At 38.4% G+C, this 27,199-nt stretch overlaps 1 protein-coding gene across 8 annotated transcripts in view; it reads right to left on the bottom strand.

Moving 5' to 3' along the window:
* The window catches only part of AFF2 (ALF transcription elongation factor 2), a 368,508-nt gene that overhangs the window by 102,428 nt on the left and 238,881 nt on the right, over nucleotides 1–27,199 (bottom strand). For all 8 annotated transcript variants that reach the window (XR_009725983.1, XM_061356781.1, XM_061356774.1 and 5 more), the window contains 2 exons: nucleotides 25,506–25,542; nucleotides 25,196–25,247 (listed from right to left, as the gene is read on the bottom strand). Coding sequence is in view for 7 of the 8 variants with exons in the window: in XM_061356781.1 (XP_061212765.1) it covers nucleotides 25,196–25,247; nucleotides 25,506–25,542 (89 nt within the window). In the remaining variant the exon portion in view is untranslated. The remainder of the gene's footprint in view (nucleotides 1–25,195; nucleotides 25,248–25,505; nucleotides 25,543–27,199) is intronic.

Raw genomic sequence — 27,199 nt, 5'->3', positions numbered from 1 at the left:
AGCAGTACTAAACCGAATATAAATAGAGGAGGCAAAACCAAGCAAGAATAAAATTAATCTAACTAGAATAAATGAATAAAATACTGAAATAATTTCTGAATCTAGATGATTTATAAAGCATTGAATATGCATGACAGAAATCAAGTACCAAGCACAATCCTGAAAACATTGACTCATGCAAGTAATCCTTGCTCCTTGTGCAAGCACTATTTTTCAGGCTCAGATCCAAACACAATGCCTGACACTGTTTGCTCTGATAATCACTCTAAGATAAACAGATACGAATAACTGAAAATATGTCCAAGCATTTCCTTTCACTTACAATGTAAAAAGAAAAATTACAGGATAAAATGAAAATTTATGTTTCCACTTCCAGATTTCATACATCATTAATTCCATAAAAATATATCCGTCTTCATGCTGATACTTCTCTTTGCTTGGCAAGCTTGAAGAATGCAATATGCTTGATAACCTGATTGAAAATTTGATCCTATTGTTTAACAAAATGAGGATTGTTTCATAAGGGGCTCCACCATGTCTGTGCACATTTTCCCCTAAGTAACACTGTAAGACTTGTATTTCCCCAGACAGCTGAACATTTACATTGATGTACTTGGCTACAGATCCAATCTCACGCTGGCTGTAATACAAGAGAATTTTCCTTGGCATTTTGAATTATGGCACTGAAATAATTTAACAGTGCCTTCTGTGCATGTTAAATAAGTTTTCTGATGCAGTTAGCTCTTGCCGAAGGTTTGTTTACCTTATAAATTGTGCCACATGGTTAAGCCACACTTTGGCCTGCAAATCGGCAAGAGGTTATTATTTTCAGTGTCACTGCAACTGGTATAACTCTGGAAAAGCTTCCCTGCATTCATGCACACCCCATGTATAAATTCTCTTTGTTCTTCATGTTCCCTAAGAATCCCAGGTTACTTTTGAGCTATCTGCTAATTTGTGCTTGCAGAGCCTTCTCTGATGTTAGAAGAAGGCAGCTGGAAGGAATCAAGAAATGAATATTCCGTTACTGGTTTAAAAGGTTACAGTAGAGATGCCCACGTACTCTATTTATGCCTAATTACTGAGAGCAAACCTTGCAAGTTACTGTTGTAGTTCTGATCCTAATGAGAACATGACATATGTTGATGTTTCTAAGATCAGGAGAAAGATCTCCTTTAGCAGTTCCCTGCTTTAAAGTCTCTCTCCCAAAGTCACCTTGAAACCACTCTGGTCCTGCTTTACCATAAAGCCTTTGAGAAAAATTGTGGTTAATTCTCAGGGAGGTTGGTTAATATTATTTGCACAACAAATTCATTTAGTTATGAGATGAAAAGCACGTTACCATTGAAAAAGTCTTGAAACCTGCAACATGGTCCTCTGCGCCAAAAATTCCAGAATACTCACTTTTACATCTCTTTTTGTACATATATACCAGGCTTGGCACTTGGTTTCTTTGTCCATGACAGAGTATCTCAATGTTATTATAAGACAGATAAACTTGACAAATGGAGACTCAAACTTTTCTTCAACTGGCAAAATCTAGGGGTGATGCATACTAAATGTAATTTCACTGACTGAAAATTTAGTCATTTAGTCTAATGACACCATGACTTCACAAAGACAAATAACAGTATGATAATATGCTGAAACTGTCAGACTGGATCAGGCCTGTGGTACGTCTAGTTCTGTATCGTCACAGGAGACAGTTCAATGGAACAATTTGTTATTACTGAATTATTTTTCCTAATATAACTGGAATGAGACATTGGTTCATATGCTCATGGAGCACATATGCCTCCCAAATTCTTTATTCCAATCTTTTTTCAGAATCTCTTTGAACCCTAGCTCCACTGCTGGCAGCAACCTGAGTCCTAACTGTATGCTGCGTATAAACCTATTTTTCTTGGCCTTCTGAATTTCTTGAAATGCCCCATAGCATGTAAATTAAGAAAAAAATAGAATGGGAATTTCATAGGACTCAAGTAGGTCTAGGTGCTTGCCTCCCATCCAATTTTACTAAGGTTTTAAAACTTGATTTTCTATCAGGATATTTACAAGGACATAATGTACCATTTTGCTTACACTATTACTATTGTACTTTCTCATCTTACTTTATACACCTGCTGTAACAAAGCTAAGTCTTAGTGACAATTACCTTCAGAGAAACAAGTGTACGTTTACCTCACATCTGACACGTAAGTGACAAAGCCCTCCCCACTTTTGCTGAGTTTTGATGTTAGTTCAATTGAAACAGGATGAGTCTCACATAAAGGAAATTGCACGATGCACCTTGCGCTTGGTGTGCAAGCTGTTAATCTGCAGACTAATCCAGTTGATACATATGGTTAGGTAGGTGGGTAACTATCAGGGCACAACACTACCTTTCATCTCTTAAGGTAATGCAAAAGTTATATCTCAAATCCAATTTAAATTGGTGCTCCCTTGAGCTCAAAGATAATTTCTCTCTAATCCTCTTCTGATTGACTATAGGGTAACCTTCAAAATCTCAGCTATGACACTGTAAAAAAATGAACAAGTCATAATTTTTTAGCACAAAACCTAGCTATTTTTCCTGGTGGCACTATGTTCCTGCTGTTATCAGATTCAAGAATTCTTCAACTGCCTTGAACTCTGCATTTATTTTACTTTTCCAGATTTTTGCCAATGAAAATACCTCAGCACTGCTTGAAGAGAAAATAATCTTGTCAGTTTTATTGTGCCATATCTGAGATGATGAAAGTCATGCTAACTACAAGTCTGTTCCAATTGCTGCAGGGTTGGGTGAGGTGGGCTTTTTATTTTATTTTTGGTTTTTCCCTTGCTCCTACCACAAAGTAATAGGGACTTTCCCCTTTCATTCATCTTGCCTTTTGTTGTTTTTAATCGACCACCCATCAGTGCCGAATTGCCTTGTAACTGTCTGCTGAGCTTTCATTTGACAGAGATAGCTGCTATTGTTAGCACGAGCCTTCACTTCAGTCCATTTAACTTTCCTCAGTTTGACAGCTTCACAATAGCCACCTTCCATCTAAAGAAAACTGTGATTTAGTAGAAAGGGAATGTGGGACAACAGCCTGATCTGTCACTCAGTCTCCAGTGAGTTCTCTTGGCATAAAGTTCCCTCCCAAAGCCAGAGGATGAAATACTACATGAAAATAAGACGGTCATGAGACATGTTCAGTTATATATTTTGGTAAAATCTAAACAGCAATCACAGTTAAAAATACAGCTCTTTCTTGTCAGTAACACCTTGTGCTGGGCAGCAAAATAAATATTTTAACTGATTTTCAATTTCCATTTTTTACTTGTATTCCAGAGCAATGCTTGACTTTTTTTTCTCTTTTATTCACCTAGTAATTGTTCTCAAATTGATCTACAACAGCTCCTAGTGGAAACAATATATCACAAGTAAATTAAGGCTTTCACTGGATCAGTCATTGGTCCTGCTCCATATAAGTCTACATGAAAAGATGCTGATGAATTAAGAGCCTGGATGTCCTCCCTTAACGACAATTAAAACAGTCAAATTTCAGCTGCCTAAGCACAGCCTCATAATACTTCTCAGGTCAGCTCTACATACAGCTTTTCAGTCACAAGCGCTTTGGAAATATATTTGCAGCTGATATTTTTACTGTTGTGCATTTATGGCTAATGCTCTTTTGTAGTTATGCTTAAATTTGGTTTTATCATTTGGCACAAATAGCAAGCTCTAGACAACCTGTTAGTTCTGCAGGCACCATTTTTTTCTTTTTTTTTTTTTCTAGCCATAGTTAAATAACTGTACTATTCTCTTGTCCAAAATCCTGGATCCCAGTTTGAGGAACCCTTTCTTGTTAAAAAAATGTGTCTAGAAATTGAATTTGATTACCATAAAGCGTGTTTTTCCATCTATATTCCTCTTCTTAGAACCCTCATTAACTTCATCAGAAGAGGAATGAGAAAACGTGAGTCGTTTTTTGCAGCCATACACTGCAAAAGGAACCCCCTAAAACTGATGGCCATCGTCACCTGGGTTTGAAAACCATTTTGTAGTATTTAAAACAAATAAGCTACTCTGGTAGTGGTGGCTAATCACTGAGCAACAAAGGAATTTCTGGTTTGCAGCAGCCGTGCAAAACTTCAGTTAATAGTTTACCCCAGCCATGTAGAAAGGTGTGTTCAGAACTGGCGACAGAAAACTGGACAACAGAGAAATTCTAGTAACAAAACAGGTAACAGTTACCAGAGAAGCATCTATTGCCCAGAGTTCACTTGTGAGAGAGTACCCATGAGGCTATAACTAGGAAGAACACCAGACCGCTCCACTGTTTCTAATTAGGGAGGACATCCTTCATTTTATAGCTCCTGTGGTCTAATTTGTAGAGAGCCATATCCCCTAAAGCTTTCTGTAAACCAAATTAAAACTCGTTCCATCAAGGAGGTTTAGCAATATACAGTTTCTGATCACAATACACACTCATGATCATAGAGCTGCTTCATGCAGTCAACTGGGGGCATATTCTCTGGGGTTTTTTTTAGGGCTATTCTTTTTTCTTTTTATTAGGAAATGGCAGATTTCTCTAGGAAAATACATTTTAAACACCAGAAATCTGTGTTCTGTTTAAACAGTCATTCACAGGAAACAGCACATAAAGCCTCTCTACTGATTTTCCTGGTATTCTCTGACTTTTAATTAAAATATTTTTCCCCTTACTTTTTTGAGTTTGGACACCTTAAAGCCTCAGCCACCTCAACAAACATTGCAGGCCGTTTTTTCTCTAAATGAAAAAAAGAATTTAGCTTAGGACTTTTTAGGAGACTTAACAGTCTGTGAATGCTTTTTGAGTCTGGAGTCTTTTCTCAGTCCAGGCAACATTCATATCATGTGCAGCAGTAACACAAACATTCAATTATAGACTCTACTGGTCTTTAACCCAGCTCAGGGAAAGGAAAGTAAATTCAGTCTGTAAGCGATTCAGTCTTTGACCACTATAAACAAGAGTGCCAATTAAGATTACAGCTTTTGGATTTGGACACACGTCTATTACACTCTGATTGAGACCTTCAATTCATTTCATACAGGCCACTGAATAGCTTTGGGAGTGTAACAACTCTTGTTCACTACAAATCTGCCTTGAAGTTTAACTGGTAACCCAAAGGTGAAAGAGTCCATCATCCTATTGCTAGTGCAGCCTGTGCCAGCCAGAGTCCCCTTCCCAGTTGTAAGAAATTGGTGCCACTTAGATTCTGAACTTCTTACACACATGCACATACAATTCCTTGACAAAAACATCCCTCTTTCATTTCTGTGGGATCTAATGTAAAAGCACAAGTAATGAAACATTCATCTGGCACGACTTCTTACCAATCAATGGGGCAAAAATGAAGTTAGATGCTTATTTCCTTCCACATGCAAAGAATCTGAGCTGAATTTCTTCAATTAAGATTTCAAGAGAGCATTTATCACAGCTGGTGCAATTACAGAATTACCTGTGAAAACTCACAAAGGCTGAGGGATCTAATGAATAAGTGGAAAACTACAGCATAATATCAAACAGAATGTCTACAGCCAAAATATTCCACCAGTTAAAGGTCATATATTCCCCACCTCAAGGAATAGCACAGCACACTCTGAATGCAGGCAGGTGAGAGCTTTGCCTGTAGTATGTGAGAATATTTTGATGAACATTCCCAACTCATTTTGGCAATGGGTGGCCAATATGGCAAAGTGTTTCAGTCTGGTTCACAGTAGCAGTTTACTACACCCATTTCCTTTTACTCCACTCTGTATTGTTATCTCTATCATTAAGCCTTTATCCACTCATTTCTAAAAAAACAAATGCATTCATTGTTGTTAAAAGGCTCATCTACATTTCTTGGGAATTATTTTCCTCATCAGTACCCTATTAAAAGTTATTTCAAAGTAAACTTGTGAGAGAATGAGCTTGAGACTGTGTAGCACTATGTCACGTGTGTTCTCAAAACAGGTAAAACTCAGCAAGAAGTTAAAAAAGAGGGATGTATTTAAAACCAGATCAAGCTCAAACTGTTAAAGCATAATAAATTGCTCTATTTTAACTGACTGAACTGTGCACACTTAGAATACAAGGGCATATTTCATTTGGGTTTATGCAATTGTTCAGTCTATTTTTCTACCATTTCACCCATCATCAGATGAGAGAACTTGTCAGGCAAAATTGTAGTTAATGATGTTTAATGGTAGCCAACTCCGACAGACTTGTTTATTTCCTTTCTTCTTTTTTGTTGCCTTACTCTCACCGAAATAATGAAAATATTACATGAGCAACTTCTATATTATTTGCAGGAAAAGCTTCCATTACCAATGCTAGGTAACATAAAGCTTTATCTGATTTATACAGCAATCTATATAAATCTACTTTTATGTTTTATTTGATTCCAGCCATTAGGCTGTGCTAGGAAGTAATTCTAAAATATATATCACAGCAGCAATTCACTGTACTATACCAAATTAATCTACATAAATCTATACCTGTGTTCAGGGAACCAGCATGGCAACATCACCAGTATGGAGGAGGAACAGATGCCAGTAATTCTACTTGTAGGCTTTCTAGGAAGTTCAAGCTTTTTGTAAACCACTGAGCAGAATACAAATGTCCCCCACTGGAAAATTCCTCTGTCTAAATTAACTGTATCATCATTAGCATAGCTCTTACATTTTAAATTTTAGAATATGAAATTGCATATCAAGAGAGGTATTTCCTCTTTATGACCGATCTAAAGTCAGAAAGCTGGAGCATGAATGTGCTGTTTGGAACAGAATATCCTTTTAAAAACCTGTATTCCTTACTGATGTAGAGTTTCTTATGTAGCTGAAGCTAGTGTGCTTTGTACAGCTGAATGAGGCCAGCTGGCAATGTAGGAGCATATCAGTATTCTGACTGCTTTTCTTTTGTTTGAATATTACCTCAGTGGCCATACACTAAACGATGTGAACTTGATGGGTTTGACTATGACCTCAGCTAAACTGAACAATATGAAACTGGCACATCTGTAATCTCAGGCTTGCTATTTTTCAATTTATTTTTCACCTGATTTGTATTAAGATGTGGTTCAAATTTTAAAATAAAAATATAAAGGGCCCTTCTGCATTCCAAATCAATCAGCAAATGCTGGTATGCCAGAAGGCAGGCTTCATCTGCATCTTCACACCACATTTGGTAGATCCCCGACTTATGAGAGCTTGATTTCTAAATGTTTATGCAGAAAGAAATGCTTTACACATCCGCTCCTTCTCAGATAGCCCACAGGGATTTCTGGCAATACTTTTTTTTTTTTTCCCTGCCTTCCAGGTTTTCTCCCTGCGGACACATAAATACATAGTGACAGCAGGAGTAGACTCAACTCGCAGTGAGCAGCATCCGTACATATTATTGCTATTGACTCCATGAGATAAGCCGGGCATCTGTCTTTACCTTTAGCAAGTTCCACAAGGATAAACATGCACATGAATGTGGGCTGCCCATGGACAGTTTACTGGTGCTCTTTTATAACTCCATCCCACTGCTGGGCTACTATCACTTTTGTCTGAGCTATATTTCAGCCTCAGGTCACAAGAGTTCAGAACATAGTCAATTAATTAAATGATTTCTATGAACATAACTTTGGTTCAATAATTGTTTTGTATTCAACATAACCAAAGAAATGAAAGGAGGAGGTTAATGTGGAGATAGCTAGGTTACATGTGGAGCTTTAAGCAGCGATCCTTGCTTAGCCATCATCAGACAAGGCATTTTATCAGCAGAGCTGTTTTATGTGAGACAAAAGAACAAACCCAGGACATTTATGGCCTGATCCTGCTCTCAATAAAGTCAAGGCAAGTTCTTCCATTGACTTATGCCTACTAGCTCATGATCTATGATCCTGCCAATAAAATTAACACAGCAGCAGAAAAACAAAAGAAAGATCCAAGAGCCCTCTCTGATAATGCACTGTGTTTACACGAGGAAAGATAACAGGATTCAAGTCTCTAAGCTGAAAGAACTGCCCCCAAGAGGAGGGGGGAACTTAATATGAGACATGGGCAGCTAATATGCCGAAGTGACGGGGAGAAGGGTATTCCATCAGTGCAACAGTTTACATCTGTTGTATCACCGGCATGAGGTGACAATTCCAGCAGGCAAAAGCAGAAGGCCCAAATTCCTCGATCTCTGCTGCCCAGACAGGACCCATCACATGGGTGGGAAGCAGTGTGCTCAGCCTGGCAGCCACCCATTCAGGAGGGCTTTTCTCTGTCTCACCTTTATAAAAGTGCTGGGATTCTGCTTCCAATTACCCAAATCTGTTAAAAAGGGGCCGAAACAAGCCCTTTAAGCAGCATGAGAATTCTTCTTTTTGATGCAATAAAAAACTATAAATACGTGCTTCTAACCACTGAAGACAGCAAGCTTTAGAGGGCTTAAATGGAAAAAAGCTTGTTTAGATAGAGCCAATTCTGGGTATTGCCACACATGTCAAATAGCACTTCATTTGACAAATAGTCCCAAAGAAATCTATGGGGCCATCCATGGAATAAGGTAGTATTTGGTATGAGTAAGGAGATTAGAATCTGGCCCTCACTTTATTTTCAGAGAGATTTCAAACATGTGCTTGTTCGAATTTTCCCTTCCTTCTAGGATTGCTGGTATTCACTTGGCCCGGCTTTAGAGACAGAGGGATGTAAAAAACAGCACCAGTACAAAAAAAAATATAAACTCTCTAATATATGACCAAATAGTGTGTTTTTTCCCTCTGTAAAATATGTGGCATAAACGAATTCCACGATGATGCTATGTGGTATAAAAGTTTTACTGGCACTCGTTTGGGATTACCCGCATAACTCGTTTGTGAGTTCACTACTCATGGGTAATGCACTCATCCCAAATGCATGCTAAAAACCAGCTTATGTAAAGAAGTCCTATTAAGAGTTTAATAGAGATTAAACTAACTTTTTTTTTTTTTTTACAGAAGCCTTTTATAGTACAGAGGTTCACAGAAATTACAAAAATCTTACTCTATAATAGGAAATGTTTGCATTAGGTTTATCCCAAACATCCCATATTAAATTCCATAAATTCTCAACCAGTGACATGCATATCCACTCTGCAGTGTTATTTTCCCCCTCCCTATCCCTAACCACACCTTTGTATCATACCATACACATGTGGCTGCACCCAGAGAACACAGTGCCTTATATTAAGTCAGTACAAAGACACAGTATAAAAGAGTCCTTGCTCTAGCAACTGTGTACACTGAAAAGACAGTGAATGGGAAAAAAAATAATATTCTATTTACAGACTGAGAACTGAGACACAATTTCCAAAATTGTCATACAGGAAGTCCTTGTTAGAGCTGGAATTAAAATCAAATTCTCCTGAGCACCAGTCCACTGCCTTAACAGCAAATTCATCTTCCCCCAACATCTGTGTATTTCTTCATCCATGGTATTCCACGCTCAACCCTGTACCATTTAAAACACCTTTCTTTACTACTGTGATGTGATGAGTACCTGTCTTAAAGCATCACACACACAAACTACACACCCGAACAAGCCATCTCATACGGAACATGAGTAAGGTGATCAGGCCACGCACTCAGAAAGTGTCAGAAAGTGACAGTAATAACCATTACCAACCAACTGTGCCAACTTAGGCTAAGGCAATTCCTTAGCCCCGCAGAGAAAGGTGCAACAAAGACAGGAACACAGCAGCTGCTGACTGAGCAGCGTTGAGCTGATTTTTCTCAGTTTTATTTCCTAATTTCACCTGCTTTCTTCTCTAAATATTTTCTGACTCATGATACATGGCAGGATTATACAGGCAACAGCCATGCCTCCCGCACTGCCACATTCAACCTGAAATGAGACCAGCACCCAGAGAAGTTCCTCTGGACACCTCTGTGCCTCCATCTACACATCCTGCTTGGACAGCATTAGGGAAAATTTGTGTATTAAATCTAAGATTTCTTCTTTCTTTTTTTTTCTGGGAAAGAAGAAATGGAAAGGAGGCATAAAGACACATCAAGTACCTACTTTTTTTTTTTTCTCTAAGTAAGTATTTCCTCTCAATTTTCACTTGAATATTCTGTTAAAATTTATGACAAAACTTTGAATTTTAGGCAGCGTTTTACAGAAAGTATTTTCATATTAACTCACATATGAGAGAACTCTAGAACTTGGTATTAATTAAGATTAACCCTTAAAAGAATCACCTAATTTGCCATCCTAACAAAAAAAGTGAGATTCATATAATTCCTTTGGTGAGTTGCTAGGCATATGAGCGTTAAGGCAATATAGTTATTTCCTAAGAAAGTGGAAATATTAAATAAGGAAGAACACATTGTCCTTCTTATTTTCAGAATGATTTCTTACCTAAAGATAGACTTATCTCTTGATTATCAATCACTTCAGAGCAAGTAACTTTCTCTAAAATCCAAAGAACATACCTGCTATTAACAATCTCAGCAGTGTCTAATAAAAAAGCACTTAAGCACAAACTGTACTTAATTTATAGGAGGCGTAGCTGTAAGTTATCAACTCCAGAATCCTGTGCAGGAATTAAGTACTCAGGTTTTCTTTACTGATTCAAGTAGGATTTTTATCCCTCAATTGAGCAGCAGGGAAAAATGAGTCAAGACAACCCTGCAGCAAGAAACTCCATCAAGGCGAGAGAAGAGACCCAAGTCTGCTCAGGGAAGCTGTAGAGGTAGAAAGTTTAGAGAGTTTTGGCTATTCTCAGTTACCAATACAGGAATAAACCATGTCATCTGTTTGCACTGAACCCTGTAACAAAGCTATCAAACTGATGAAAAACTTTTTTTTCCTTTTAAGACATAGGCAAGTACATTGCTGGAACAGGTTACAGCAGGAGTGGAAAGTGCCTGAATCAACGCAATACACCAGGTGGGCTGGATAAATGCTGAGGAAAGTTATGGGAAGAACAAACCTCCCTATTCTGCTTAGAATATATTAAAAAATAAATGTCAGAGGACCAGTCAGTCTGGGGAAGGGGACGGAAAGATGGAAGGTAATAAAGCAATAATCTCAAATGCACCTCTGGAATTACTCCATAGTCTGCAGTGCTCTGCAGGGATTTTAGAGCACGTTTAGAAAATTTGTTAGGAATCAGGAGAGCAGGGTCAATAAAGTTAAACTCTGTCAATAATCACTCTGTAGTATGTACAAGGATCTTCCACCACACTGCCCAAGGGCTACCCCTGAACTTAGAACTGAACTTTTCAAATTCAAAAAGACCCATTTATTGCAGCAAGTCATTTGAGAAAAGCTAACTACGGAAAAAAGAGCTAAAAATGAAGCTGGCTTTTTAACACTTGGGACCAACACTTCTTCCCCCCACCTCAAGCATCTATGAACCAAACTGCCAAGAGGAATATTTAATTAACAGTTTTTAAGTCATTAGCCTGGCCACAACAGCTGCTTGTGTAGCTGCAGGGATTTGGGAGCAGGTCACACATGAAAGACCGGGTTATCAACCATGAGGCCCAGTGCTGCACTGGCTCATCAGGGCACCCTTGTGAGGTCCAGGGCAGGATGAACTGGTTTCTCCCACAACTGGTTGTCCTCACACCTCAGAAGAGCGAGGACCAGTGCATCACAGTGTGTTGTAAGGGTGCACTTACAGCACTGCAGTAATGCCTCAGGGTGCTGTCCAAGGGGACACGCCAGCTCCATCACACCACTGGGGAGCTCCAACCACCAGTGTTGTCCCCATGGTCACCCTCACAGGCACCTTCAGACAGCACCCCAACCACAGGCATTATGGATGTCTTGGTGTATGGCCTTCAGGAGAAGGGGTATAAAAATTCACGTCAAGCTTATGTTTCACTTGAGTATTTACTTAACGCATGTGTTCCAAGTTAAGAAGCCCCCAGTCTCTCTTCTACAATTCAAAACATAGTGGTAGCATAGGATGCTATTAATGCTGGACTGCTACAGATACCAACTGCCTGAGACAACAAGCCACTTGATGCGGTTCACTCCTCATGAGAGTATCTAAGGTGAAAGGTGAGTTGCGTGCTACACAACATCAAAGAGTGAAATAAGTAATTTCTTTTTAAAGAGAACTACCTAAATCATGCATGTTTTTAAGAGGGCTACTTAGGCAGACAACATTCCAACAGTTGTTTATTGTTAAATAACTCCATGGTATTAATCTGCAACAGTACGTTACCAGAAAACAGAAAATGCCCAGAAGTATTTGATAAACATGGCTCTTAAAAAGGACCTTTAACATTCTTTAGATGAACGACTCTAGTTACTTCACTGAGATGACTTTTATAACAAAAGTTACCGGGATCCTGCTTTACTGTTAACTCATTCAATTTATCCAGCAACACAGTAAGGCAAACAAATGCACCACAGTTCATACTTGCAGCAGATTCAGTTTTTGGGTATCGCAAATGAAAATACACACTCCATGACAAAAATTTCAGGTTTAAGTTAACTGCAGATTTCAGAATATCCCACAAAGGTGCACTTTGCCACCCTTCATATCAAACAAGAGTTTTGCTGCTGCTTTCTAAATGGCCTCCAGGAACTCAGTCCTAAAGGCACTTGCCACTGAAATCCTCACCTGATGAGGCATGAGATCACAGACACATGAGATTACAGCCAAGAGTAGGCAACACAGCACACTTGGGTCTACGCTCACCCTTCCTCTTTCTCCAGCAGGAAATTCTGTTTCAGCACAATTTGAGGATTTTGTTGACAAAACCCCACTACGTCTCCTACAGGTGCATGCCCGCGAGCGCCAAAACACATCAGCACCATCTGGACTGAACTGAATGTACTTGGGAACTGCTGGAGAACCCTGAAGGCTGCCCTGAGCAGTCACAGCAAATCCCAGCACACAGTAAATTAAGAAACTGTGCAGGTGTTTCTGCATGGGAAACATGACAGGTTTGTGAAAAACAAGCTGAACACTGCTCCAGACTTTGTGGGATTGGGTGGTCACAACTGCTGAACAATCTGCAGTTGAAAACCTTGAATTTTTCATTCTCCATCCCTGCTTCATTTTGCTTACTTATGCTAACCAAAGCCTCAGTGAAATCAACTGCAGTTTGAGGGATACTAAATGTGAGCTTTCCTGAGTACAAGTTCTGGAGCTGTAAGTGATTAATATTAATACTGGGAAAAATCTGTCTTGTATAAACAATATAAACAAACAGTAATAACCACTTAAATTTGTTAATCTGAGAATTTCTTTTCTCTGATTCTCTTTCACAAACAAAATATTTTTTTCATCAGGCAGTATCCATTATGTTCATCCTTGTTGTAGTTACAAGGCAAAAAATGTGGATTATTGATGAAATAGATCATAATGACTCTTTCCAAGCCATTATCATTTATCATTTAAATGTGCATTCAATGAGCTTTAATCTGCAAATTTGTCACGATTGGGAGCCATTACAATTTAACAGATTCATTGTGTTTGCTTTATTCTTTTTTTAATGCGATGCATGGTGTGTGTTCTGTAGAACACATGTGATTTTACCTATCAGAATAGATGTTTTAAAAACTTGCTACAGAGGAACAACAGCTGTTTATTAAAGCCTTCAGTCTCTAAAAGCACAAAAATGCTAAAAAGACCATATAGTTACACTACTAAACGTCCTGTAAAATCTTTGTCAACAAGATATATTGCTTTTTCTTCTGAAAAGTCTCAATCTTCCATTACTTCTATGAACAGCACCACGACCAGTCAGATCTGAGATTTCAACTACATAAATTTTCTCCAATCCACTAAATAGGAACTTTTTCTATTGGTTGAGATAAAGCAAACAAAATCAATGAATGCTCTTTCACAGGTATTAATCAGCCTGAAATGTGTACCACACATTTACAAGAATCCAACCAGTATCAATCCTTGTGTAGTTGGTTGGGTGTTTTTTTTTTTTTTTCATTCACAAGAGTCAATTAATAATAATAACAATGGTATGTAACACTTTGGCTAAAGCAAAATAGCATGGAAAGTTCTGTATTTTGGAGAAGGAAGGTGATACTGGATTTTTAGTTCAGTGTTTGCATAGCTGCACAATTTACAAAACTGCAAGAAACATCAGCAACTGGCAATATGTGAGCTTTTACTAGTTTTTGGCTACGGCAGATTAATTCCATATCCAGTTTGTATATAATTCACTTAACACCTTTTCTCTACTCAAGTTTTGTAATTTCCTGAATAAAATCCCTCTGAGAGTGAGCTGCAGACTCTCTGAGCAAACTCTCTTGCAGTCACCATGAACCCTGAGGTTTGCTTTGAAAGAAGACATGATGGGTAAATGCAGAAGAGCTTAATCAACCCAGAATTCAGATAATCCTCTGGTTGCTATCTCACTTTCCTCCTTGATATTGTCCATGAATGCTGTATGGTGGTAAGGGCTCCTCAGCCAGGCACAAGGCAAGATGCCAATGAGAGATCAGAACTATTCATAGAATCATAGAATAGTTAGGGTTGGAAAGGACCTTAAGATCATCAAGTTCCAACCCCCCTGCCATGGGCAGGGACACCTCACTCTAAACCATATCACCCACGGCCTCGTCCAACCTGGTCTTGAACACTGCCAGGGATGCAGCATCCACAACCTCCTTGGGCAACCTATTCCAGTGCCTCACCACCCTAACAGGAAAGAATTTCCTCCTTATATCCAATCTAAACTTCCCCTGTTTAACTTTTTTAACCCATTACCCCTTGTCCTATCACTACAGTCCCTAATGAAGAGTCCATCCCCAGCATCCCCATAGGCCCCCTTCAGACACTGGGAGGCTGCTATGAGGTCTCCACACTGCCTTCTCTTCTCCAGGCTGAACAGTCCCAACTTTCTCAGCCTAATAGCATGGTTTACTTCATGCCTTTTCTATTTTGCAGTGGGCTGCTTTGAACTGGTTTGGGGTGGGGACACGGAGGCAAGTGACACACACATCTGACTGACAGCTGTGCCAAGATCAGTTGGAAACTGTGGCCTCCAAAGTGGCTGTAAGACATTGTGCTCCTCCTGGGTACACAGCCTACAGCCCTGCCACAGTGCGGCTGCTCTGGAGCCGCTGATAGCTCACCAAGGCACTGCAGGGCTTGGGAGTGAGGAGGCTCTGCATGCCCTGGGAGGTGGGCTCCAACGGCCCTTCAGGCCTATTCCTGCAGGCTGCTGAAAGGAATGACAATGCTGAAGGCTTTTCTCATTATACATTGCAATTTGTAATTGCACAGAAGGCTAGAAGTTAGCTGCAGTGACACTAATGCACTCTGCCCATGTGAGCTTCATGTGGGCACTTTCATGCCACCCTTAAGCACTGTTTGCCCCATGTTCACATACTAATGAATTATTTATGACTTTCCTGAGGATGGCTCACTTATGCCTTAAACACAAATATTTCCAAGCATTAAAAGCTATGCATCTAAAAATAAAAACAGGAATCATCTATTTGGCTTAACACAAAATAGCCTGACATAAAAGGAAGGATTTTTTAACAGCACATATCTACTTTATAGCACTGGTCTCTTAACTTTGTGCTTATGAGTTAGGGAAACAGCCCCTTGGTGGATTACTTTTCATAGTTCGCTCAGTAATGGGTTTACAAAGCCATTGTTACAACTAGATGCTTATATATTTTGATATACAGCACACACTACAACAGTACATCTTTAGAGATTTCATGCTTATTTTAAAAACCCATTTAAATGTTTCTTTACCTCCCTCCCAGCAAAACACAAGTTTATTGCCTGATACTCCAGGGCTCCACAGTCCAGTCTGACAGTAATTAAGGCTGAATTAGTGGTGCTTTGCAGGAAATGGTAACAGCGGCAAGTGTACAAGATGGGCTGGATTCATCTTTGACAGCAACTCCTCTGAAATAACCAGCTTACTCTAGAAATTAATTTGACACTAGAAACTTCAAATGATGGTGGTCTCTATTTTTAACTGTCTGACATTCCTGAAGCACATAACTGAGAGCCTGAGAAATATTAAGTGCATTTTATTTGCCTTTGTTAGGAAACTGCTCATCTACTCACCCACTCTCTGCCATGTATCAAGCCAACAGTCTACTCCAGAAATCAGTGCTTTGTTAGGATGATGCAACACATTATTTCAATGCAACCTGCATTTCCTTAGTGCTTACCCAGCCTGATAATGGACACTATTGTCAATAAACATTATTGCTAAACAATGCAGTGAATGATACGAAACATATTACCCAAAATTTTGTGGTTTTGATCACCTGCAATATTTCCTCTGTTCTTGTACAATACACCAATACGTAACAATCCAACACCTTGGTAGCACAGCCTAAAGAAAACAAAATGTATTTTTCTGTGCACTCCCAACTACCATTAAGTTGACTTAATGATTTTGCATTAAGTTTTGACACTAAGCTTTGACCAAACCATCTCTTCCAAAACTTTAATGCTGTCTACCTATAGCTGTTAAATTTTCCATATACAGTACTTACAATGCAACCTGATTCTGCAGGAGTTATCTAACTGTACAAAGCATCTAATTCAACAGTATTTATTTCTTCATTAAGAAACCTCCTTTATCTGATACGTAAAACCAATACGTGATTTTTGGCTTTTTTTGTGTGTGCCAAGATGACACAAATTGCTACAGGACCTTTACAAAGAGGGGATTGTGGCTGCTAGGAGGCAGCAACCCCCTGTGTGATGGGGGGAAAATTCTGGTCCTTCCTCACCTTGGGACGGGGAGCACAGCCCTCACAGCATCCTCGGGATGCTCAGGTGTTTAGGGAAAGCCACAGATTAACATGAGATGGTGTGGCAACCTGATCTTCAAGATTATTTTATTCTGGGACAAGGGGAATTCCTGGATAAATTGGAAAAAAGCAGGAAAACCTTTATGCGACCCTCAGCACCTTCTTCCTTCAGGTCACAGCTGCATTCTGCTCTCCAAGGGGAAAAACCAACTTAACCTCATTTAGTAGTGAAGGACTTGTACTATTATCCCCTTCTGACTGCTGCATTGATTAGATTGGAAAATGAGTAACTTACCATACTTGATCTGAAATAGCACTATCTAGCTTATGGTTATCCCTTTACATCTACAGAACAGATAATTGCATGGATCCTGGGAGTCAGATGTGACACTGTGATGTCTCTTTTGATCCCTGGTGTCAGGTTAAAGGGGAAAAAAAATAACCTGTGATTTAACTCTGGCCACTGTCTGGCTCATGCTTCTGGTCTGGTCTGGGTGGTTTAGACCTTTGTAAGTGCATGTCTGGCTCCCTTTTCACCATGCAGGTTTGTTTGCTGCCACCTCTAATGTTAGAGTACTTTGAATTGCAAGAGATTTTTCCCTAAAAAAATTGAAGACATGGTTTTCTGGCTTTGTTGAATTGTTTATTTTTTTTTTATTTCTTTTTTTTTTAAGTAAATGGAAAGGCAGATTATTTCAATTAAGCATCTGTCTCTGACAATTGTAAGCAACCTTTCTTCAGTTCCGTGCAGCAGTTGCAGTTTTAAGTTTCTCCCTGCTTCTGTCAGAATCTAATTTTCAAGGCCCCGTTGCCATGGCAGCAAGTTGGAATTTTAATCCAGTACTAAAGGTCAAGAGAGGTCACCAGTTTCAGTTCCTCTCCAATCTTCCCATAAAGAGCCACAAAAAGAAGCTGAGATAAAGGTCTGACCTAACAAAAAATTCCAGTCTAGCACCCAGCCAGACTTGAAGCTGTATGATTTGTATAGGCTTTCAAATTTGTCTGGAACTATTGAAATTCATGCTAAATCAAATATGGGCAGCACTGATTCACATTCCTCTCTCTCTGCAGAAAAGCACATAGATGTCCTTAAAACAGTTGCATACATGTAATTTATCAGGGAGACCCAAAAAGCCAACATCTCATCAGTCTGGCAAGTAAAGATCTATGAAAGCAGTCCCTCATTACTGGAGACATTTACTACTTTTGCGGCCTCAGATGAGCCTTACAGCTGCATTTCAGTCTTCCTTGTCAATATGAGGTACGTGAATAAGCATCTTTCTTTAAAGATCTTCTTGTGAAGCATTTTGACTAAACAAGACTTTCCAGTAAGGGACTATTTCCTGAAAGCTAAACTACCTTCAGATTTTGTTTACTATTTATATCTAGAAGGATAAAATGCTTCCTGAAATTAGGAAATCACTATTTGCCAATTCTCTAGGCCCCCTCCCATGTTTTCCGTAACATGGATTTTAATTAAGCCTACTGGAGTAAGGCTACAGACATCTCCAGAGCTGTATCATTTTTTTGGGAAGCTGCAGTTACAACACTAGGAGGCCTCACAATGCAGTTTTCTGAGATGCATGGACACAAGTGAGGGAAGCAGCCATTCCTCCAGGAATTCAGAACAGTAATTATCCCAGCAGTGGGGAATATTTCCCTTTTTTACTGTTTGGGAGAATCTATCTGTAAGGTAAAGCTATTCCGAATCTGTGGCTCCAATGGCTATCGAAGACAGAGAATAACACAGTGAGCATGGCCTGCCCCATGGGGTGCTGTGAGAACTTCACTTCATAAAAAATAAGCCCTCTGGACAGAAAATTGATAGGCTTTGGAGGCCTGTTGAGTCCTCAGCCCAAAGGATAATGGTAGCAATATAAGTTCCTCTGGATGGAGACTGTAAAGCTGAGAAAAATGTGGTGGATTATTGAGGTTGTCAGAGGGATTCAGAGGAAAGATGCAAAGGATTAAGTTGTGATATTAAGAAAAGTGGCTGTTAGTCTTACCTAGGATATTTAGGACAAAAATCGGGAGTTTGAAGCTCACGCTGGTACACTCAATGCCAAAATTCCTGGCAAAATCTATTCCTCTTTCGAGGTTATCACCCATTTCCAATTATGACTATTTTGCAGCGTGGTGCAGATGAATCTGGGTGACAATTTTCTCAGTTTGTTTCAGGCTACTGAAGTTTACAAAGACAGTAAGATATGATAGCAAGAATGAAAGAGACTAGAGCAAAGAGCAGCAGGAAGAAAAAGCCAGAAAGGGCTCTGAACTTGACGTTTACTGACAGGTCAGAGTTAAGACAAAATGGAGTAGGGTGAGGTCGAAATGATGGTGGCCAGAAAGCCAAGCAAGAAGGTAGTTTATATTCATTTTATCAGCAAGTGTGCAGCCCACAAAACAAATGGGTGGGAGATGTAGAGTCTGGTAGCTTCCTCTGCTCTATCCTGATTTACATTTTCACATTTACCAAGTACATTTGTTTTTTAAAATGAACATCTGAGGTTTCACTGGAATTCGGAAGTGATTCCATCCCACAGAAATGCAAAGTGGGAGGGTGGTTTGAGACTGGCCTAAAGACATGAAGGTACAACATATGCTGCTTCCTGTGGAAAAGCTCTTTAAATGCAGGGAAACCTGTGGCAGATTTGCAGTCTAACCAGTTTCCAAAATGGGAACTGATATGTAGTGGACAGGGAAATACATCCTGAATAGAAACATGTTAACTTGTGTCATTTTACCTGTCTCTATTATTCCCACTCTTGAAAGGTTGCAGTTCACTGACTGTATACATTTTGCAGCAATGCAGTTCTGTATTCTACTTGAGAACAAAGTATTTAAACTGCTACTCACTAGTTAGGGAAATAAATATTGAATTTAGTGGGGGATTATATAGTGTCAGAGGAAATTCAAATGGTTCAATGCTCACTTGAGTTGCAATCAGCAACACTGGCAAGAACGCAGTTGGGTTAGTTTGTTTCAGGTGTTCTTAAAGGCAGTAATTATGTAAGTCTCTGACTGTCAAGAAAAATTATTCAACATTGATCAGCAAAATATAAGAGAATTAATTTAGTTCCATTCCCACAATCTTTTAAACTGATTTATAAACCTGTCAGGAAAAAGAGATCATGGAAAAGAATGCATGAGGAAGTAACTATTTTGACAGGGAGGTTATGCTGTATGTGAGCCAGCTGACTAATGAAAACAAATTAAAAGTCTAATTTAGAAATTATTTTGAATAATGGTCTTATCTTCAAGGATACAGGGCTTTTAATTACAGCACTGGATTTTAACGTATTTTAGAGCAGCTGAAATATTTTGCAAGCTTGCTTCTACAGGCAACTGTCCATAGGAATTGCTTGTATGTTTTATTGCCAGTTACTTAATACTTTGCTCAAAGGAAAAGTCTGCAACAGTGAGGAACAAAATTATAATCTTTACTCACTATCATTGTTCCAAACCCAAGAACTTCTGAGGCAAAAGGATGCAAAGCAATCTTCTAAGTAACAAAACAGTAAATATGAAAGATGAATGACATCTTATCAAAGCAGACCCTTCTATTTTCATTTGCTATTTGTCCCTTTAATATGGTGCACTGGATCTCTCTTAAGATTAATGGAGCTCCAATTACATGCCACTGTTGTTTCACTTACCATAATTCGTACACGACAGTGAAAGTTCCTTGTATTCATGACTTTCCCAGTTTACCCAGAGGGAATATCTTTGGAACTTCCTACTTCTAACAAACAGGCAGTACTTAGTCTAATGATCAAAGCTTGCCACACTCACTAAGTGAAAATGAACATATTCAATGAAAGAAAGCAGGCTATCAGCACTGAGGGATCAACTGACCCTCTTGTGCTTTAATATGATCAGTTAAAAACTGTAATTAGGAATACTAAAATTTCATCTTCTTCAGTGTCTTACAGCTGGGCTGGGTTGTGACTGGAACTCAGATACAGAGTCTGATACATACACAAAAACATTCTTCCTATTCCCGTTGTGCATGAATTTTACACTTTTGGTTCACGTGATTGAACTGGAAATGATGCATCAACATTGAATGGATCCCAGTGTTTTAAAACAGATTTCTTTCAAGGTTAAGAATTCATCAGTGCTTCTTGATTTGAATGTTCTGAATAACAACATTACTTGTTGTCGCATTATCCAATATATGATCGTTGGTGTAAAATCCACTTGATGTCTGATTACTCTTCATAAGAACCTCACGCTGATTCATTTCAAACCGTGAATTACCTTTAATTCATAACTTGAACACGCTGCCAAATTTTGTTTTCCATGCTCGCAGGTGGCTGTCCCTGACATAGTGGAGAACTTCCAAAAAGCCATTAGATACTTATGAAAAGCAGTTAGATGTCAAGAAGCACATTTCCATTTTCAAACAGGCTTCCATCAAGTACTATGATAAACTTTGGGATTAGAAAAGTAGTGGTATTTACTGAAAATTTTTTAGAACCATGAAGTGAAATCCTGGCTCAACTAAAACCAGTGGTGAGCCCCCTTTGAAAAGTCCTTGCTGAAATATCACGTAAAGAGTTTTAGCTGCTTGTTTTGTTTTTGAGCCTACTGTATTTAGCTGTTCTCTAGCCCCTCCACAGGTTGCGTATCAGTAAGTATGATGGATAACAAAAACTCTGTAAAGTAAGTTGATTTTGTCTTATCCACAAAAATTTGTTGCTGTAAGTTTTTAATGGTTTCCGGTAGTTCACTGAGCCCATGAGAAGGGCCTTTTAATACTGTATTAATACAGTAAGTATAGGAAGTAATTTTATGACAGGGGAAGAATACCATTATGATTACATTCTTCTTTTTAGCTAGGCTTTTATGGAAACTACTCAAGACTACACAGCAGTATGATTTCGAAACACAGGATGTGCTTGATTAAAAAGGTTCTGGGTAGTTTCCAACTGGACAGAGGCCAAATGCTAACAACCAAAACAGAACAAAAGGACTGCGTGTTTGAGGATGACATACTTGCAATGGTAATTATATAATAGAAACCTAAGTCACAAGCCCAGTTCATACTCTCAAATTCATGGAAGTTGACAGAAAATCCTTCTCAGTGCAATTAGTTGCACCTTATCTGTTCCTGCTTGCTATGCTCCATAATAAACTAATCAGAGTAGACTGGCTGAAAGCTGACCGCATAATACCCAGTGGAGACATACAGTGAATTTGAAATGTACAGAAAAGGAAGCCAAGTGCTGCAGTTTTACATAGCCTGATTTCAGCTATAACAATTCACCACTGTATACACAACTGTGTGCAAATCAGTGTTCAAAATTTTATTTTCCAAGTTTTTGAGTAGATATTAGGGTCTGAGGTTAGTTACATATGCAATATAAGTGCAGAATTTACACACAATGCCAATTACCTTATATTTTATCTGCTGCAAAGCACTGGGGATTTGGATTCCCCAGCATGTGGATTTAATAAAATACACTGGAATAGTATAAAAAGCTTGAAATTTGTGTTTCAGAAAGCTTTACTTAGACAAGAAGTTACGCATCTTGAATCCCCCTACAACATCAAGACGCTGGTCCATTAATCTACCTTACAGTATGTTGCCTTCATTCTGCCCCCTAAAAGTATGCAGCTGAAAGCTTATCTTGCAAAGACCATACATCCCCTTGGCATGATTCTTCCATGATGCCAATATTTCTATACCTGACTTCTGTAGCGACATACAGGCAGCTTAGCTGCCTATATCCTTATGCTCTGGAGCAGAACATAGCATCATGAAGGTAAAAAATCTTTCTTCTCCGTGCATTGCTGTGCATGCATGCATGTCACGGTATAACTCAGTGACATGGTAAATGAAAGTAAGTTACTGCCAATTCCTATGGATTTCTAACAAAGCTAATGGAATCTGTAAGACTGTCCTTAGGACTGATGTAAATGGAAAACATAAGTTTCACTCGAATTGCACATAAACTTATAGAAGTTGGGAAATATATGTAAGTATGTCCAGGTTGAAAGCATACAGAAGAACAAACCCAAATTCAGTCAGATTTGATCAACCTGAAATACAGGTAACAGATCCCATTGACAAAATATATAAGGAAATGGTAGGCAATACAGTTTTGAAGTTGGTAAGATCATGCTGTGTGCTTGATAGTGCAGCAACAAATGTCGCTGGGTATAAGATGGACTGCAATTTCACTCATATACTCCAATATTCATGAAACCGACCAATGTTAGAAAGATTAAATCCTTCTTAACGCAAGTGCAATCTGATAAATACTATATTATTAAAATACACAATGACTGCAGGAGCTGTCAATCTACCAGGGTTTATTTGTACTGCACTATCCAGCTCTACTTGATACCATTAGATCTTTGTGCCCCACTCTCTGCTTTAATTTCATTATGTCCTGCAGTACTGTAATTCCCAGTGAAGGTGGTGGTGACTGCACACACAGATCTAAAGAAACAAATTGGCCTTGTAATACCAAGTCTCACAGTGGACTGCCTTCTAACCTCCCAAAGCCCTATGGAAATTCTTAGAAGCTGCCTTAACAATTTTTCTGCAGTAAAAGAGAAAAAGTGATAGTAATGGGTTAGCTGATCTTCATTTGGAAGCTAAAAATAAAAGTAGCTTTATTGCAGCTCTGATCTCTCATGTGTAAAATCTATCACCTACCATAAGAAGGCAGTTCATTGCAGCAGAAATCTGATTGATAGTACTGGAACTTTAGATCAAGCAGCAGAACAGAGAGCAACTGGTTCATAAAATGTACTCAGTGTCTTCAGGTTTTATATCAGGCTTCCTATAGAGAGCTTTGGTCCCATTAAATGCACTATATACCACTGAGCTCTGAAGCACTGTTCTTTTGAAATTCAGCTTATAACTATAAACCATGATTGACATGTCTATTACTGTTGGTTACAAACTATTGAAATATTGTATTTTATGGTATACACACTAAAATATTTTTCACAGCGGAATCCAAACACACTTACTTCAGGAGAAAAATAATTTTAAGATGCAATAATTTTATTTTATTTTTTTTTTACTTTTTTTATACTATGGAATGTGCTTGATGTTAGGTTTGGATCGCTTAGATGTGCTGAAACACGAATGCACCCATTCTGTTACCAAGAACAGTGGGTATAGTTGGCTGGATTCTTTAAAAAACAAAAGCCACTACTGGAAATCAAATGGCAAAGGACAAAATCTAATTTGTTACTAAGTTTCACAAATAAAATGCTGTTCATGCATTCCCAGCCAATTCTCATTTAATCTCAACAAAGTAACATTTCACTTTAAAATCAAATTGTTTGTTTAACCATAATTTTGTAAAGCTTTACCCAACAAACTTTAACTGAATGAGCACTTGCAAGACTTCAGTTTATGAGTAAAGAACTGGACCTTCAAAACCTGGTGAGCACATCAATGGATTTGGCACCTAGATCTAGTCTAGTCCTGTATTTCTTTTACGGTTATAACAGACAAATCACTTAACTCCAACAAGACCTTTCCTATACATAAACTTGCACAAAGAATCAACATATTTACATTAATTTTAAAAACCTATGTAGGTATCTCTGCATTGATTTCACTTCCTGTACAGTGATTTACTTAAATTGCATCTTTAGTAAATTGAGGGGAACTCCTAGAATAATTTTGAAGTAATTTTAAATGAACATATTGTATTTATACAAATGTCAGTTAAGCTAGTGCAGTTCTGTATTCAGTAAAGTGCTTGAACACTAAAAAAAAAAGGCAGCTCTGAACTGAAATCAGACCCACACATTTTCATAACCATAAAACCAACAACCTACGTTTCAAAGTTATTATTTAATTCTTTTTTGTAAATTACTTTGAGATCCTGGGGTAAAAGGAAAAAAACAAAAAAACAGTTCAGTCTCAACTCACTGCTACATTATTGCAGCCTTAGCACCAAATAAAAATGGTTTAACACAATGGAGAATTAGCTCTCACAATTTCCAACTGTCGTATTTATAGATCATCTGTGATTTTCAGCTGTTTCAAAGTGTATGAAACTGAAGACCAGCTTTTCAACACCAGCTAGTAGAATCAGTCTGTATGATGTGTTTTACTCTCTCTCTCACTGTATGAATGTTAAAATTCCTGCATCATCTGTTCATTGGGTTGCATTTTCTATTGTAAGAGGCTTAGTATCTGATGAGAGAAGCATAAAAGTGATTAAATTTTGGCAAGCTCTACAACTAAAATCAGAATTATTTCTGCTTAATAAACTCATTTTTCAAACATACCTCTGTTAGCTAATGCTTAAAAAGAAGAAACAGTAATAAGCACTGAAAACATAAAACTCGTTTATGGCTAATTTTTAGGCACTACTGAGAACACCTGAATACCAGGACAAGATTATGAACAGAGCTAGATTTTAGGTACCTTTGGAGAAATAAGCTCAATCTTTATGATAAATTTAAATGAGATTTAAAGCTGGAAATAATAATACTTACGACTTTTGTGGCACTGACTTAGTTGCAACTTTCCCTGCTGGATCACTCCACTCTGCAAACAAAGGAAACACATTTTCAAATGTCAAAAGATTACTGTAGAATTAAAATGCACCCAAAGCTGTCAGCCCATCTAATTATACTTGGTTTCACAACATGCCACAATGCATAACATGTAATAAAAAATTGAACTGATCTGCTTTAGCACCATAAAAATTAATTTTTTTGCCTTTATTTTAATCATGTTAAGCAGGGAAAAAGAAAAATAAAATACCCAACCCTGACTGTCAAGACTAAGATGATAAGAACCTACTTTGTACATTGTATCCTGAGGTCAGATGTTGGGAGTCCTACAAAGAAGAACACACAAAATGTCAGCATTAATTAAATAAGAGGAAGAAGGTAAGATATATCTTGGCTTGCTAGATTAAGAGCATGGCATTACACAAACAGGGAAGGAGTGGGACAGGGAAGGGATCATGCGATTGTTAAGGCAGCCCCAGTGACAACATTAACTGTGGAAACAGAGCAGCACTGAGGGACCCTTTCCCAGTTCAGACAAGGGCTTGTTTGCAGCAGCTGTAAATGTGCATGCCCCCTTCATGGAGACACTGCACAGATTTATACCCACAGTGGTCCCAGCCATTCAGGGTTTGGTCATGAACGTGGTCATGAGCCATCCATGATGTACAATTCAGACTGCAGCATGAATGCAACTATGCATTTGATTCAGCACCACTGCCTTTCTTTCTGATCTCACTACTTGGAAATACAGTAACCTTTCACTGACAGTCACTGCTTTTATTTGGACTGTGACACAGGATTTGATAAAGACCCAGGAAACAGATCTTCACCTGATGGATACTGGTCCAAATCCAATGAAATCAATGAAAGTACAACAACTTTAAACAGGCAAAGAATCTGGCTTGTAACACTGAGCATACTAATTCCAAGATTCCTGTTGGCTCACAGCAACTAAGCTGCTTCCTTAATAACACGGTGTTTTCTGGCTTATTTTTTCTCTAGGCTTTATAGTGCGCAGTGATTGTAATCAGCTTTCCTTCCAAGCAGAGTTTGATCATTTGAAATTAAAGTGTTATTTACAACCTCATCTTACAGCCAGGCACTACTTTGCTGGAAGTGTTAGTTCTGTAGGATGTTAAAGTCATTAAAGCCCTCACTGCACTTCCTCTCAGGGCATTATTAGTTCCTAATATTATACTGCGCTGTCAGTCAGTCCATTGTGAAGTAAATCATGCCCTAAGAGTAAACATGGCAATTTCAATTTGAATGTCAAAGGGACAAATTGTTCTGATAAGTTCCACCTTTTTATCACACTTTTTTATATATGTTTCTATTTTTTATAATAGTTGAGATAATAATTGAGAACTTCTAATAGTGTCCATCTCTGGTTTATATAGCTGCACAATCTAGCTACATCTAAGATCTATGATTTGGCTAGGTATAACTGAGTTAATGTGATGTTCTGAAGAGATATTTCTGTTGTATTTTTTGAAGTAAAACTAGCAAACTTGGAAACATTTATATGCTTGCCTGTTTCCTGAAATGCGAGCTCAAAAAAAAGAAATCTAATTTATATTTTGCATTGAAGTGACATGGTAAAGAATTTCAGGATCAACATTTAACGTGCCCAGAAATTAACTTTGATGTGGATCTTAAGAGTTCAAAGCAAACTTAATAGAAAGAGAAAATTAACCCAAAATTTTAGCTTCTCTGAACCTACACTTATTCTGCTGCCAGTGGGGATAGTGAGAGGCTGCAGGACTTCGACCAGTTTCTGTAGGGCCCACCAAAACCAGAATACTAAGTGGTGTATATCAAAAAATTTAACAGCTTCCAGTGGGCAAACCCCTCCACGCTCACTGTATGCACACAGCTCAGATTCCACTTTCCTCTAGATGGGTTCAACTGACTTTGATCCAGTTTGCAATGAGGATTATACTCCTGCATGATTATGACTTCTGCTGCTTAAGGCTGCAGCAGTTA

This window comes from Neopsephotus bourkii, unplaced genomic scaffold, assembly GCF_033783945.1.
Source record: "Neopsephotus bourkii isolate Nb327-2 ecotype Australia unplaced genomic scaffold, CSIRO-AGI_Nbou_v1 NB_867, whole genome shotgun sequence".
Classification (NCBI taxonomy): domain Eukaryota; kingdom Metazoa; phylum Chordata; class Aves; order Psittaciformes; family Psittacidae; genus Neopsephotus; species Neopsephotus bourkii.
The sequence above is the reverse complement of the archived record's forward strand: the minus strand, read 5'-3'. Positions and strand labels throughout refer to the sequence as shown.